The sequence below is a fragment of the Rattus rattus genome, chromosome 9 (assembly GCF_011064425.1).
Source record: "Rattus rattus isolate New Zealand chromosome 9, Rrattus_CSIRO_v1, whole genome shotgun sequence".
In the NCBI taxonomy this organism is placed as follows: Eukaryota; Metazoa; Chordata; class Mammalia; order Rodentia; family Muridae; genus Rattus; species Rattus rattus.
This window is the reverse complement of record NC_046162.1, coordinates 73,397,596-73,414,804: the sequence shown is the minus strand read 5'-3', so window position 1 is coordinate 73,414,804 and position 17,209 is coordinate 73,397,596. Positions and strand designations below refer to the sequence as shown.

The window sequence follows — 17,209 nt, the reverse complement described above, 5'->3', positions numbered from 1 at the left end:
GAACCTGGTGAGCTACAGTAACAACTGGCCTGGCAGGATGTGTCTGCTGACTTAATAGTGGCACAAATGTAATTGAAGTAACTGACAATTTTCTGATTGGCTTTAAAGCCTGCTCCACAAGGTTGACTCATGCTTGGTATCATTAATTGGGCCAAAAACCTGCTGCTGGCTGGGTCATAATCCCTAGGGGAAAACCTATTAGTATTCCCTACGTTTTGTTTGTTTGTTTGTTTGTTTTGTGAGAGAGTGACAGGGTCTCTCTTTGTAGTCCTGTCTGTACTGGACTTTCCTGTGTAGATTAGGGTGGCCTTGTACTCACCGATATCCTCCTACCTCTGCCTCCAAAGTACTGAGATTAAATGTGTACATCACCAGGCCCAGCAGTTACTGTCTTTATATGTATATATAGAATAGTTCATCTTTTAACCCTCATCAAAGAAGCTTTTTTAGTAGATTGTTAGTAACACGAAGATTCACAACTGACTCTTGTGGGTCACTCCCTTTAAATGAGACAGCTGTGCTGGACTCTATCCCTCCAAGGCTTGGTGATGATTGAAGATGAGGGTTCAAAAAAGTTCTAAGAACCAGAGATGGTGAGTGTCTGCAATGCAGCAATGTTAGTGGGGCATGACAGCACCCTTGCTCATGTTTGTATTTAACTATTGGAAATAGAACATTCTGCACTGTCTTGGTTTTAGCATTTCTGTTGTGAGGGCTGATAAGTTCTGATTTGTAAGCAATGCGGAGTTACTTTTGCAGCCTTTAGTATTCTTTCTTTGTTTTGACATGCTGGCATTTTAACTATTCTGTGCCAATGTGCCACACAGAGATTCTTTTTTGGCCTTGTTTGTTTGGGTCTTAAATGCCTTCTGTATTTGAAGTTTTGTATCTTCTTGGAGTCCAGAAATTTTCTGGTTTGATTTCATTGCATTTGTCTTCTCTGACTTTCATTTGCAACTCCCTCTGCTCCTTTCTCTATTTCTTAGGTTTGGTCTCTTGATCTAGAGTTCTTGAAAGTTGGAGTCACATTTATTGTGTACCTTGTTGTTGAGGTTTTCTTCTTCTTTTGCCATTAAAATGTAGTAATTTCTCAACCTTACCTTCAATCTCTAAGTACTCTGTTGGCGACACTTTCCATTGACTCTAGGAATTTGATTCATGAAGCTTCACACTTCCAGCAAGGCATGGTGGTGCATGTCTTTAATGGTGGTGCTTGGGAGTCAGAACCAGGTGGATCTCTGTGAGTTTGAGGCCACCTTGATCTACAAACTATGTTCCAGGATTTCCAGTGCTACACAGTGAAACCCAGTTTCAAAATCACCCCCCACCCAAAAGCCTTTCATTTACAAGCTTTTCCTCCCTAGAGCCTCTAGCTCATTGGTGAACGTCTCATCTGAATCTGGAGCTGACTCCTTTGCTTTGTTCATCTGTTTGGTCATCTCTTTTTTGATGTCCTTGAAAGCGTTGTGTAAAAATTACACTTTTAAATTTGTTGGTGTTTAAGCCATTGCCCTGTATTTGGATTTGGTTACTAAGAAGCAGTGAATGTCTGAGGAAGGGGCATTCTATTGCTTCATCACAGTTCTTGTGTTTCTACTTAGTGATTTCTGTATTTTTTGGAATGAACGTATCCTCCAATTTTCACTAGTGTCTTCTTGGTAAATAACCTGTTCTTTTCAGTCACAGGAGAAATCAGATTTCAGTTATAAAAACTCAAAAACAAACCAGATACTTAAATATAGTGAGACACAATTGGAAACAACTATATTCCCAATAAGGGTAGAAAAGAAAGTGCCAAGATACTACATTGGTACTCATACTAATAGTCCAGTATTAAGTATTGTATTAATTTTGTAGAGCTGAGACCCATATTCAGACAGAAACATTTTAAATTCAGAGAGAGAGAGAGAGAGAGAGAGAGAGAGAGAGAGAGAGAGAGAGAGAGAGAGAGAAACAAGTGCTTATTAAGGCACAAATAGTAAGATTATAAGGCCAGGGATCCTCAGTCTTTGGCCTTTGTCTGACACCGTGTCCCACCCAGAACCATTCCATAAAGGCTGGGCAGACCCCTAGCATTTATATGACAAATTAAGGATTTAAAAGTTACCAGGGAGGGGGAGGGGTTAGGGGGATGTTTGCCTGGAAACCAGGAAAGGTAATAATTGAAATGTAAATAAGAAATACCCAATTTAATAAAGATGGAGGAAAAAAATTTTAAAAAAGTTACCAAAGGTAAATGTATCAGCAAATAATAGTAATACAAACTAAGGGACAGGAAAGGGAAAAAGGGAAGAAAAGGCAAAAATAGGAAAGAAGAATATGGGATAAAAACACGAGAGATAATGTTGAGAGGAAACAAAATATTAACACAATTAGTGAGCAAAGCAAAATAATCCAGTCAAATCCAAACAAGTCAAATATGTGAATATTAAGTGGCTTATGGAAATACTTTGCTAGCACCTCACCATCGGGTGAATTACAAGATAGCAGCTTGGTTTCTGTTTTCTCAGTAGGTTAGACCAGAAATAGCAATGTGTAGACTGAGCTTCACCATGCATTTCCAGTTGGAGCTTGTTAGTTGCTGAGACCTCTGATAGGTTGAATACTTGTCCGTTGTTCTGCATATGCAAGCCCAGCAACATAGCCAGTTTAGGAACCACTGTCAGCTTGCTGTCACTGTAAGCCTGTGGGCCACCTGATTGATTGCTCCCTTGTACCAGAGTCCTTCTGCCAGTATGATACCTGGGTGTGGGAAAGGCCTGAATAGTAGTTGTATTTACACTAAATGTGACCTAGGCTCCAAGAGTGCATAAAAGAGTCAAACCAGAGCAGTGTGTTTTTCCTAACTCCACCCCTATCCTTCCACCTTTGTACAAAATACAAAGTAGGGCTCCAAGTGAAACCGTGTGATACAAGTGATAAAGAGACTTTGCCTGTCTTTCCAGCCCCATGTGTGATACACTGCTTGTTCTCACTCTTCTTTACAGAGCTCAATCTGCAGTTTCATAATAGAACAGCCCGTTGTTTATCTCCGTAGCATGCCATGTTTTCACATGCCCTTCAGTGACTAGGCTCACCGTTAACGACACATTGATGGGGTACTGAACCTGCTATCTGCTGACTATCCTAGTACTGTAGAGCTCAACATACACCAGCTGATCCACAGTCAAACTGCAGATTCATAAGAATAAAGTACGTTTGTTTTCTGCTGAGTTTTTGAGATTGCTAGTTATCTAAGAAAAGCTATTATGCAGCCTAATTCTGTTAATATTCACCAATATTTTACTTGAAGCATATACATTTTTAGATTTTGTTTGTAACATCATTGAGTTCAAGCATAATTTTATAGGACAAAGAAGATAAAAAGAAAATGTTTCTAATCAGAGAAATGAACTAGGACAGCCAAATTGGACTAATTGCACTATGATTCCTTAAGGATTATCAGATCCTAAAATTATCAGCTCATTTTTAACAGTGGAACATTGTGAGAGCTGGTACTTCACTAAATGAAATGCATCATTTTGAATATATTCCTTCATAAAAAAATTTAGTGCTGCTTTTGATCACCAAAGGACTTGTTAGTTTGTAAATTACCATAATGGAATAGCTCGTTGATTACAAATCTGTTAAATAATATAATTTTGTATAAATCAATTTCAGATGTTTTGAAAGCCCAGTGATTAGATAAACAGACTTGAAAAAATAGGTCTGTGAGATACATTGTTCATCCGATTAGGCAGGGGCAGGGAGAGGGAAAATAGAACATACTAAACACAGTGATTGGCAACTAAAAAGAATAAAGTTTCAATATGCTAGCAGAAGTTCTAAATTCCAGTGATAAGTAACAAATTCTATATTTCTGCCTCCTGAATATTGGTGGCACATTAGTAGTGATCAGGACTAAGGTAGTGGTAGGAGAGTGGACAGAACATGGAATTTTTGAAATATATTTTAGATTGGTAATCTGCAGAACTGTTAGTCATTTATTGCAAAGATTGATAAGGGAAGAATTTAGAGATGATTTGTAAGCTTCTGAACTGAAAAATAATGTAGTTAGAGAAAAATGCCTTTGTCATTCTTCATTGAACTACAATTTGCAAACCATAAAACTCACCATTTCCAAGTATTCCAGTGGCTCTTAGCATAGTCACTGTGCTGTACCAACATCACTCACTGCTCTCTTACCGTCATCCCAAAGAAAAGGACCAGGCCGCTGAGCATCCGTCCCTTCCTTCACTTTCCTGGGATGCTCTGGAAACCAGTCTACTTTCTGTTTTCTTGGATTCATCTCTCCAGAGCCTCTTACATATGAGTAGAATCATATCGTTTGTGGCTTTCTGTGACTTCTTTCATTAAGCATTAGCTTTCAAGGCTTTTTCAACTGTATGTCACATGTCAGACCATCATCCCTTTGATAGCTAAATACTTAATTTATGTGAAATATGACATGGATATATATATATATATATCCATATATACATACATACATACATCTGGGTTGTTTATACCTTGGCTATTATGAGTAGTGCTACTGCACATGTTCATGTTGAGGTGTTGGTTGTAAGCCTGTGTTCAGAGCTTTTGGCTGTATTCATGGAAGAACGAATTGAGTCATAGTGTGATTCCGTGTTTAGCTTTTGGAGGAGCTGTCTATTTTACACAGAAGCTACATCAGTTTCGCCGCTGCCGTTATGTGATAGTTTCATTTTTCTACACATTTAACAATGTTTTCGGTTATTTGGATTGGTGATCTTCAGAAGTATGTGTTCAAAAGGTTGGTAAGAAAAAAATTAGCAATGATTTTCTAGACTTCTGGACTAAAAAATGCATGATTAGAGTATGTCAATAGATACTTTATTGAACTACAATTCACAAACCATAACACACACATAAAACTCATATACCATAGCACACACATACCCATGTCAAGATCAGAGGACAGTGTGCAAGAGTAAGGTTTTTCTTTCTACCATGTGGGTTCTGGGAATTGAGCTTAGGTCATCAGGTTTCGTGACAACTATCCTTACCCAGTGAGCCGTCTCACAGACGTGTCATTGTAAAAGTATCCACTTATTCTTTTTTGTTGTTGTTCTTAAAAGTGGCATCTATATTAATGGGTACAAAGAAGGTCTCATTCGACTCAGATTTACTTTTATAGAAATATTGCTAAGCATATTGTCAAATGCAAAGGGGCCATTTAGGAGTCCATGTATAAATACCTGCTCAAGTCCTTTACCCAATTTGTGTGTGTGTGTGTGTGTGTGTGTGTGTGTGTGTGTGTGTGTGTGTGTTGTTAGGTTGTAAGAGTTTTTTATATATTATAAAGCCTAGACTCATCAAAAATATTTGCAAATATTTTTCCATTCTAGAATTATATTTTCATTTTTTAAATAGCATTCTTTGATACACAAAATGGGTTTTTTGTTTGTTTGTTTTTTGTTTTTGTTTGGTTTGGTTTGGTTTTAAATAAAATACAGTTTATTCACTTTTCTCTTGTTCATGCTTTGGTATCATTTATTCAAGAACACATTTCCATTTTTGTAAAGTTACTCTTTTTTTAAAAAAATACATTTTTTGGCATAAGTCGAAGTGGGTAATTACGCACCCACAGTGTGCACCTGTGGTCAGAGGCTGGCTTGTGGAGTTTGGTTCTGCTCTTTCATCGGGTAGGCACTGGGGTTGAGCTCAGGTGGTCAAACATAGTGGGAAGACCTGTGTTTGCCATCTCATCGGCCTACATGTCTGTTCTTTTGGCTCTCTAGTTATCCTGATATTTTCTATTATATTGCCTATGTAAATTTGCCTTCAAAATCATCTAAATTTTAATTCTTTTAATACTCTAAAATTCTAAACTTTTAGTTTCTTAACACATTCCTACTCCCTTAAATGGATTGGGTTCTTGTACCTTGTTGATGGACACATTGTATTTTTGTCAGGCTATATTTGGTTTATTTGGCTTTTCTCCCATGTTTCTTTCTCTCTCTCTCTCTCTTTCCCCCCCCTCCCTCCCTTTCCCCTCCCTCCCCCCCCCCTCTCTGTCTCTATCTGTCTGTCTCCTCTCTCTCTCTCTCTCTCTCTCTCTCTCTCTCTCTCTCTCTCTCTCACACACACACACACACACACACACACACACACACACTTGTTTGTTTACTTACTTGTTCAGTACTAAAGATTGAACCTAGGGCATTGAGAATGTGAGGCAAGGAGTCTGGTCATGGAGTTATAGCCTCAGCTTATACACCGATTCATCTTCATTGTATATGTGTTACTGTTAATTAGTGCCCAGATACTGTATATGTAATTTTTTCTGTGTATAGCACATTCGTATAGATTGTTTAAGGCCTGTTTCGATAGCAACAGCAACCTGCTATTGTCTTTATTTAAACTTATGGGAGTTACGATTGTAAGATCCAGTCTCTCTCTGCCTGCCTGCTTGCCTGCTTGCCTTCCATTCTTCCTTCCTTCTTTCCTTCCTTCCTTATGTTCCTTCCCTCCTTCCATTCACCCCTCCTTCCAAATAAATATATAAATGGGGGTCTCCCTCTCTCTCCCTCTCTCCCCCCCCTCTCTGTGTGTGTGTGTGTGTGTTATACTGTTCTGAATTATCCTTATCATTTCTTGTACTCTCCTATCCGATTAACAGGTGGCATCTCCACAGAAAGTGATTGTGCTTTTGAGCCAGACTACGCCATTCCACCACTTCCAGTGAGTGAAGGTATGCAGCACATTCGGATTATGGAGGGCATGTCTCGCTCTCTTCCATCCTCCCCCTTACTCACACATCAGTCTATCAGTGTTCGGCTCCAACCTGTGAAGAAGTTAACTGGTAAGGAATTTACCTGAATTTAGTATGTTTGACAGGAAACCTGACATTTTAGGTCACATTAGATGTGTGGATGTGCGTCTTCAGATTACCTCCCCTTTGGCCTTCCTACTGCCATAAGACTCTTAGAAAGTGGAGCTCCTACTGATCTTAATTTAGAGAATTAGAGCTGTACTGAGTTTGGCAGATTGGTGTATTCATTTCTAAGTGACCCATCTGTTGTGGACACGTTTTTCTAGATTTTCAGGAAGTTCTTAGTTTTGCCAGAATACACTGTTGTTCTGACTTCACTTACCAGCTTGTTCCTGTCACATTAACAGATGGAGACATTGTAATTTTAGTTGTATTAGAGCTTGACAGTTCAGCAAATGTATAGACTTAACCATGTTTTTGTTTGAAATCATGATTTCTAGATTTCATCTCTGGTGTTCAAATCTAACTTGGATGTTTTCTCTTCATATACCATTACAACTCCTTGGGATATTTACTGTGATTCATAAATTGTTATGGCACTGACTTTAAATACATCTCAAAATCTGTATTGCTCACTCAGTTCACGTTAGGTTAAAAGTAGGTCGTTATTAAGTGGACTTTTGTCCTCAATATTTTCAGGGAAGAAACTGTAAGCTATAACTGAAGAATATTTCCATGTGAAGATAAGAAAGCCTGGGTCACGTGGTTGGATTCTTCTGACATCAGTATATTAAAACAAAATGTATTAATTGTACCAAATAATGACTTTCATTGTGGCATTTTAGGCAGCATCCTCTAGATAGTTGTCAGTTGATGGGATTGATGGATTTGAGTGCATAAAGGATGAAATTCAGGATACATTGATTGTTTCCTCTGTGCCTGGTGTGGTTGTCATGGCATTTTCAAAAGAAGAGAAGAGGGTAAAATGAGACTTTTTGACAGTATTTCATTAGTCAGTAGTTTCATAAAGCATAAGAATTTGACTTCTTTCCATTCCTGGTTGTATTTTAGGCATTTTCAGGTAACTTGAGTGAGTCAGAGTATTGACTTGGGTCATTATATAAAAATTGTTAAAAATAGCTTAATTCAGTAGCCTAAAGTACTGGTTCTTTCCAGAGACTAAGATTATAATCAATTTTAACATGGTGTGACAAGAATAAACTTTGATTGCTTAGAAATCATCTTGATTTTGCAGTTAAAGGTGTTATTAATGAAAACACAAAATGCAAAATCTGATAGCTGCTGTGTGTTTGTTTCATTTCCCACACCCCGTGGGGAAAGTACAAAAAAGTTCCCATTCTGTGAAGTAAGCTAGATTACATGGGGTTTGTGGTCCCTACCTGATTGACTTACACCAATTTCACTATTAGCCCAAATAGCTATCTTTGTTAAAATATAAATTCACTTAATAAGAAAGTCAGTAACTCACTATTTCAGAGGTGGTGTTATAGTACAGGAAGATGGGGTATAGTTGACTAGCAACATGCATGAACCACCAAATTTTAATTTTAATGTGTGGAGCTTCTCATAAAGTTTTACTTATTGAAGACTGTAAGCAACCTAAGTACTAAGGACTAAGAATGAATTTTAAAACTTCTGAATGAAGGAAATATGTTTTCTTTAAAAAAATTCCTTGAAAATGTTTCTTTGATCATTTCCCCCCATGTAAGGCAGATGATATACTTGTCTATTTAAATGGAATAAATGGAAGTATTTCAAAATTTAAAAGACACCCTTGTTACATAGATTGCTTTTACGCTTTTCCTAATTACATTTTGTTTAAATAAATAAAAAGTTAAAGGAAGAAACTACAGACAATATGGAAATACCCTCTAGAGATACTTAACCAAAAGGTACAGATTTAATGAGGCCATTAGGGCTGTATTTAACTAATCTATCTATTTCCTTGCATCTAAACTTCCAAGTATTACTTGCATGCATATTATCTACCTACCAAACAGAATAAATAGTGTTAGCTTGTCGTATTTCTCTTGTGGCTTTCTAACATTTGGTTTCCTGTTTTCAGTATATACCTTAAGGCCCAGTCATTCAGATAATTTGTTTAGGACTATATACTAGATACTACTCTAAATAAAACATAGCAGTGAAATAGACAAGGTTTTGCTTCAAGGTTTTTATATTTCAGTTGTAAGGGATATTGATAGGAAATATATAACGACTGGATGTGGCTTTACAAACCCGGAGGCAGGCAGTACTCTGTGCATTCCAGGCAAGCCTGGTTTACACTGTTCCAGGACAGCCAGTGCTGCATAGACCCTGCTACATGGGGGTGGGGTGGGGAATAACCAATAACCAATAAGCAAATAACTCTAGATAGAACAAGTATTATGAAGATATGAAGTATGGAAAGGTGTACAGAGAAATTGGGGTGGAAATGGAGGGTTTTTTTTCCTATGGAATAATACAAGAGGAAGAAAAGTAAGGAGCAAGATCTAGGGGAAGAGCCCAGTGTTGTTTAAACAGTGTCAGAGTCGAGAGGGGAATAGAAAATGAATTGAAGAGGCAGACAGAGGTTGGACATTTTTTGCCTAGTAAGGAGCCTACTTTGATTGTAAGACCATAAGCAGAGGTGGGATGGAAAGTAATACAATCTGCTTTAACTTCTAATTGGATCTTGTTGGCAAGTGTGGGGAGCATAGAGTATGAGCGATAGAGCATTCCTCTGTGTTCATTAACCTTGCAGAAGTGGGTTCCTTTTCGGTATTACATGAGTCCCAGGGATTGAGTTCAGGTCATCAAGCTTGTCGACAAGTACCTTTATCCACTGAGCTCTCTCACCAGCCCTCCTCACTAACCTTCTACAGGTTTTGCTGAGCTTTAAACAGTACTCAGTTTCGAACAAGTTGAGTACTTTTGTTATCATTGTAAGATACTACAGATGATTAACTTTTTGTGTCATTTTGGGGCAGCTTTTCAACATATATTATGTTAGTTATCACATGTATATGTGAATACCTATTTGCAGAAAGAAGTATTTTGACTTGTTTGTCAAAACTGTAAAAGACACAAATGACTTAGAGCTTGGAAGTGTTTCTAAATGAATAGATGCAGTTGTCCATTCAGTGCCAACCAGAGCTAGACACGGACTTAGGGGAAGGCTACTTCAGTGTGTGTCCCATCTCTGTATTCTTCTCCAAAATGGGGATGTAGTTATGGCTTATGGTGACGCATGGTTATCACTTAAAACCATGTTTGGTAAATCTTAGGTACTCAGTGTTAGCTGTCATTGTTGAAACATGGTTGTTTTAAATTTGGTGAGAATTTTTTTGAAGTTTGTTTTTAGTCTTAGATGCCAGTTGGAACTTTATATTTTTGAGGAACTGAATGTAGTGAATTATGTGCATAAACCCAGCACTAAAGAAGTTGATGCAGGATCATGAGTTGGTGGGCAGTCTAGGCTGTATAGAGTCAGTTCCAGGCCAGCTTAGATTACATTGAGAGATCCAATCAATTAACAAACAAATGTTATGTGTTTCAAAGTAATATTTTAGTGAATAATGGAAAGTGATAGAAATGTTCACGTGAATGTCTTCTATGTGGCATGTGCTTCACTAATATAGTCCCACATCCATCTTCATTTGACAGATAAATAAACTGAGCTACAGAGAGGTACATGCTTGCTACATTGAAAATTTGCCAAAAATAATACAGCTAGCAAGTGGTCTTTTTTTACCAACAGGAAAATTGAGCATTAGAGAAGTTAAACACTCGTCCTATGCATTTGTATCTTATTTACTTTTTCATTGTTGTTTCTAAGGACAGAAGATGCAGGCAAATGGCTTAAATGGTAAATGAAAACTAGAAGACCTAAGAGTTGAGTAGGAGCCGCTGTTCAGTTGGGTAGTTATGTACTGCTGTAAATGGGAGAGGTAGGGAAGCGCGTGCAGAGACAGGCTGTCGGCCCTAACCAGTGCCAGACTCTTACTCATTACTCCTTCCTAGATGTCTTAGTTGTATCACAAAGACTAGGTATTTCTTAATCTATGGACATTAAGAGTGCATTGATTCATTACTATTTCGTTTATGTCACCTATTCTAGTGTGTATAAACATCGATACAGACTTTATTCTGAATTTTACAAATAAATGTCAATGAGTTTGAAAATATACATATATAGTGTTATGTTCATAGCAAAATGAAAGTCTACTTATCAATAATATGAATCATGTGTGTTATAAATTGATCGATATGCAAGTGTGAAGACAGGCATTGGGTTATGGTAGAGACATGTAACCACTACTCAGAAGTGAGAGAGTGATGACGTAAGCTTAGTCCATCCCTTTTTATATGTTTATAATCTTTACTCTCTGGGACACTGAAAAGCTATGAGGTGGTATAATAGATTTGCTGTGTAATCTTGCTTAAATTCATTTAAAAATTGCTCTACTTCCATTCTTTTGTTTGTTTAAAAAAAAGATAATAGCATTGATAATAGCCTGGAGTAGTGAGAAATAGAGCAGTACCTGTAAGTCTTGCGAGTTGGTATCTGGCCTAGAGTGTGGAGTAAAGTGCTAGCCGCAACTGCTAGAGTGTCTAAGAGGTCTGAGAATTGAGTTCTGTCATCTGTATTAACTCTGTATCCTGGGCTTTTAGAAGGTGCCCTTCAAGTCACTTTGAAAGACTTTTCACTTCTTGATGCTTATCATCAAATAGATTAAGTAATGCAGTGTAGAAGGTAGGTTATAATAGTCTAATTTTGGTAAGCTTCAACATCTGAAATACTGGCTATAGACAAAATACAGTTTTCGTCACAGAGAAAATGGAAACATTTACCTAGTTTAGAGACATTCTGCAAGAGCTACTGCATAGCTCTTTTGACATTAGTCTACATTATCTGACGTGTTCATTGACAGTTTGCCTTAGAGTTTTGGGGATCATTGGAATTAAAGATGTAGAGTGTGAATTTTATTAGGACTGATGGGAACATTAAATATGATTTGTCAGAGATACCTCCTGTCATCTACGAAGTATCGACTGAATGCTAGTTTTCTCTTTTTATGTTGGATGAATATGGAAATGTAGCTATGTCTCATAGACATTCTAAGAAAATCATTGAAGACCTAATATAAAAGGTCTACATAATATAAAAGGTGTTACTAGCTTATATAGTCTGACTTACTAGATACAGTTATACTAGATCATATGAGTACATAATTTGAATTTTAGAAACAACGTTGGCATTCTAGGTACCTTGTAGATTTCTTTTGACAAGGGAGGAGGGCAGAGGTTTACATAATCCCAAACTAACCTATAGCTCATTATGTGGCTGAGGCTAACTTTAAATGCCTGCTCCTCCTGTTTTTACCTCCCTGTTGCTTGGATTAAAGGCATTAGCCTAGTGAATTTAAAAATGCAATAGGCATTAATGAGTTCTATCACTAATAACTGTTATGTTCTTGTTTTTTTATAACATTAAGTGAGGAAAAAAATTATGACCACTTTTCAAGATCTTTAGAATATGAAGGTTTACCTGCTATAAATCCCAATATTAATTCAGTGATAGGAACAGCAAACAGGAACTACTTCTGGCCCTTCAGAGATTATTTACTTAGTCCTTTAATTCTAAAAATAAAGAATGTTCTAGATTGTCCCTTCACTATAAATAATTTCAGTTTACATGAGTCAGCATCATGAAAGCCAACCAGAACCAAATGGATAGAAGGTATGATCACCACAGGCAGAGAGCTAGGATGCTCATTAGTTGATGAATGAAAGAGAATGGATTCAAGCCATATTGTTTGACAATAAAAATAAATTATTTATTTTTCTATGTTGCAACATGGATAAACTCTGTAAATTCATTCTAAATAAAATAAGCCAGTCACAAAAGGCCATATAATCATTTATGAAATTCTATTTATGAAGTGCCATGAATAATCAGAGATATGGGTGAACCATTCAAACTTATTCCTGAATTAAAGAAGCTAGTCATAGAAGGTCATAGGAGTCTTTGTAAAATTCTAGCATATGAAATATCATGAATACAGTCTGAATATTTAGCTGTTTCCTAGAACTGAAGGGACAAATATGTAAAGTTAGTTCTGAAGGTGTGAGTTTAATTCCGGGTGATAAAGTGTTATAAGTATAGATTATGGTGATTGTTACTCAAGCTGTGAATATACAAAGCCTATTTTCAGTGGAGAGATAAATTTCTTGGTATTGAATTATATCTCTGTAAAGATGTTTTTTAAAAGCACTGTCTATGGCAAGCATTGTTAATGATAAAATAGGAAAATTGATGATTTTACATTTAAGATAATTGCTCTTTCCATGTCTTTGAAGAATCGTGTTGGGATTTTGATGGGTATTGCATTGAATCTGTAGATTGCCTTTGGTAGGATGGCCATTTTACCATGTTAATCCTGCCAATCCATGAGCATGGGGATTCTCCATTTTTCTGAAATCTTCTTCAGTTTCTTTCTTCAGGGACTTGAAGTTTTTGTCATAGAGATCTTTCACTTGTTTGGTTAGAGTTATCCCAAGATATTTTACATTACTTGTGACCATTGTGAAGGCTGTCCTTTCCATAATTTCTTTCTCAGCCTATTTATCCTTTGTATAGAGGAAGGCTACTGATTTGTTTGAGTTAATTTTATATCCAGTCACTTTGCTGAAGTTGTTTATCAGCTGTAGAAGGTCTCTGGTAAAATTTTTGGGGTCACTTATGTATACTATCATATCATATCATCTGCAAATACATTTACTTCTTCTTTGCCAATTTGTATATCCCCTTGATCTCCTTTTGTTGTCTTACTGCTCTAGCTAGAACTTTGAGTACTATATTGAATAGATATGGAAGAGTGGGCATCCTTGTCTTGTCCCTCATTTTAATGGGATTGCTTGAAATATCTCTCCATTTAATTTAATATTGGCTGTTGTTTTGCAGTAAATTGCTTTTATTATGTTTAGGTATGGGCCTTGGATTCCTGATCTCTCCAATACTGTTAACAATAAGGAGTGTTGTATTTTGTCAAATGCTTTTTCAGCATCTAAGGAGATGATCATGTGATTTTTTTTCTTTGACCTTGCTTAGATAGTAGATTATATTAATGGATTTTTGTATATTGAACCAACCTTGCATCCCTGGAATGAAGCCTACTCGATCGTGGTGAATGATGGTTTTGATGTGTTCTTGGATTCAGTTTGCGAGAATTTTATTGAATATTTTTGCATCAATATTCATAAGTGAAATTGCTCTGAGTTCTCTTTTTTTGTTGGGTCCTTGTGTGGTTTAGGTATCAGAGTAATTGTAGCTTCATAGAATGAATTAGGTAGTGTTCCTTCTGTTTCTATAACTTCTAGAATAGTTTGAGGAATATTGGTATTAGGTCTTCTTTGAAGTTCTGGTAGAATTCTGCACTAAAGCCATCTGGCCCTGAGCATTTTTTGGCTGGGCGGTTTTTCAGTGACTTCTTCTAGTTCCTTAGGGAATATGGGCCTGTTTAGATAGTTTACCTGCTCTTGGTTTTACTTTGGTATGTGGTATTTGTTTAGAAGATAATCCATTTTATCTAGGTTTTTCAGTTTTGTTGAATATAGGCTTTTATAGTAGAAACTGATGGTTTTTAAATTTTCCTCAGTTTCTGTTATGTCTCCCTTTTTCATTTTTGATTTTGTTAATTTGAATACTGTCTCTGGGCCCTTTAGTTAGTTTGACCAGGGGTTTATTTATCCTGTTGTAGATTTTATGCCTCAAAATTGGATATTTATTGCCTCAATGGATAATGAATGTGGAGAATTTAAATAATGCAGTTAATCATTCAGTTGAGAATAGAACTTTGTATTGGCAAGATACCTTTTTTTTTTTTTTACACTGGATTGTTTCTAAGTATTGATTATATATTTAGTTATAGCAAAATCTGTTTTTCAGTGAAAGTGAAAATAAAAATAGACTCTAACAACTAAAATTAAGGAATAATTCTTTTTCCTGCTTACAAAGTTTTAAAATTTTTAAAAATAGGTTTTGAGTTAAAAATATAACTGAACTTTAAAAAAAAAAAAACCCAGAGGTTTAGTGTATGGTGTATTAAAGGTTAGAAAATATTCCCATTAGTGCACTGTTAAAAGTCATTACCTTGAGTGCTTTTGGCAAATCAGAAAGTCATTAAAGAAAGTTAGTTAAGTACTTAATATTAGGAGATAAAATAAGGAAGAGTAAATAGAAGAAGAGTTGTCAACAAAATAGAAAGCTGAGGTGAATAAAATTAATTAAAAACATTACTTGACTAATAATAAAGATATTATTTCTTGGAAAAGATTAAGAAAATAGAATCTTCAAGAGAAATGGTAAATTTATAAAAAATGAAGGCAGGAAAGAAAGTAAATAACATGCAGCATTAAAAAAGCAAAAAAATGAATTAGCGACTAATGATAATACTTATGAAAATATGGTATGCAAATTTTAGAATACAACATCAAAAAATGTAAGAAAACAACATAAAATTGACAACAAGCAAGCTTATAACAACTAGCCTAATAACCACAAAGGCAAATAACGCCAGCAGTCAGCACGCCAAGAGGATCACAGGTAGGTTTTCACTAAACCCTTACGTTCTAATCATGGAAGTAGTTATGGCAACTATAGTTAATATTGAGTTATTACTATGACCAGACAGTACTCAGCACTTTACATCTGTGAGGAAATTCAGTCCTCTCCTCACAGCAGTCTAAGAAGATAGCAGCAGTCTCTGTCTAAACACGTTCTGTTCTGTAGCAGAGCCTGTTTGTTTCTTGAATATTGTCATAACTACTCTGGTTTCCATGGATGAAATAACATTTCTTAGTTACTGTAATCCATTAGTCCTAGTTCTATCTTTTAGAATAATATGACATAGATCAGCATCTTCCTTATTTGGCAACATTGTATAGATTCTGGAAAGTAGTCTTCATGATTTTCTCCAGAAGTCTTTAGAGATTGCTTTTAAGCCCTGCTCACTGTGCGGAGGGTACCGAAGCTGTGTTGCTTATCTCCTCTTAGTTGTACCAACGTGGACACAAACCCATACATGGTGCACACGGCCCACACGGCCTGTAATTCCAGCTCTTGGAGGGCAGAGGTAGGAGGATTGTGAAGTTTAATTACAGCTGTGGCTGCATTAAAAGATCCTGTCAGAATTTTTTTTTTAATTACAAAAAAATGCACAAGAAGGAGGTTACTTTGGAATATTTTAGAATTACATTTTCTTCTAACCCCATATTAACTTCCAGTGATCATTTTCTTTTGCAAAGACTTTATATCCATGTTTTAACATCCTTTGGACATCTAGTTTTCTGAATTTGTGATATAGTCTTACTATTACATGTTCTTCTTTTACTAATTACTTACCCCCTGGAATTTTGTCTGCCCTAATTTCTCATTCATCAATTGACTAATTAACGTTTGAAGACTGGGTTTTATTATGTAGCTCGGGCCAGTATCAAAATCATGATGCAGTATCAAAATCATGCTAGACTATCAGACAAAAAAAAGGAGTTCAAAGGGATACATATTTGAAAGAAAGAAGTCAAGGTATCACTATTTGCAAATGATATGATAGTATATATATATGCTACCCAAAAAATTCTACCAGAGAACTTCTACAGCTGATAAATAACTTGAGCAGAGTGGCTGGGGATAAAATAAACTCAAACAAATCAGTAGCCTTCCTCTACTCAAAGGATAAACAGGCTGAGAAATTAGGGAAGGCACCCTTCACAATAGTCACAAATAATATAAAATACCTTTGTGTGACTCTAACCAAGCAAGTGAAAGATCTGTATGACAAGAACTTCAAGTCTCTGAAGAAAGAAATGGAAGATCTCAGAAGATGAAAAGATCTCCCATGCTCATGGATCGGTAGGGTTAATATAGTAAAAACAGCCATCTTGCCAAAAGCAATCTACAGATTCAGTGCAATCCCATCAGAATCCCAACTCAGTTCTTTACTGACTTAGAAAGAGCAGTTCTCAACTTCATATGTAATAACAAAAATCAGGGATAGTGAAAACAATTCTCAACAATAAAAGAAAAAACTGCATGGATTGGTACAGAGACAGGCAGATCAATCAATAGAATAGAATTGAAGACCCAGAAATAAACCCCACACATCTATGGACACTTGATGTTTGACAAAGAAGCCAAAACCATATAGTGGGGGAAAAAAGAAAGCATCATCAACAAATGATGCTGGTCTAACTGACGATCTGTAAAAGAATGTAAATTGATCCATATTCATCTCCTTGTACAAAGCTCAAGTCCAAGTGGTTCTCGGACCTACATATAAAATGAGATACAATAAATCTAATAGAAGAAAAAGTGGGAAATAGCCTGGAACACATGGGCACAGCAGAAAATTTCCTGAGTAGAACACTAATGGCTCAGGCTCTAAGATCAACAATTGACAAATGAGACCC

At 36.3% G+C, this 17,209-nt stretch overlaps 1 protein-coding gene across 5 annotated transcripts in view; it reads left to right on the top strand.

The window, feature by feature from the left end:
- Positions 1-17,209, top strand: part of Tanc2 (tetratricopeptide repeat, ankyrin repeat and coiled-coil containing 2) — a 325,356-nt gene that overhangs the window by 92,804 nt on the left and 215,343 nt on the right. For all 5 annotated transcript variants that reach the window (XM_032914256.1, XM_032914255.1, XM_032914254.1 and 2 more), the window contains exon 4: positions 6,644-6,826. In XM_032914256.1, the coding sequence (XP_032770147.1) occupies positions 6,644-6,826 (183 nt within the window). The remainder of the gene's footprint in view (positions 1-6,643; positions 6,827-17,209) is intronic.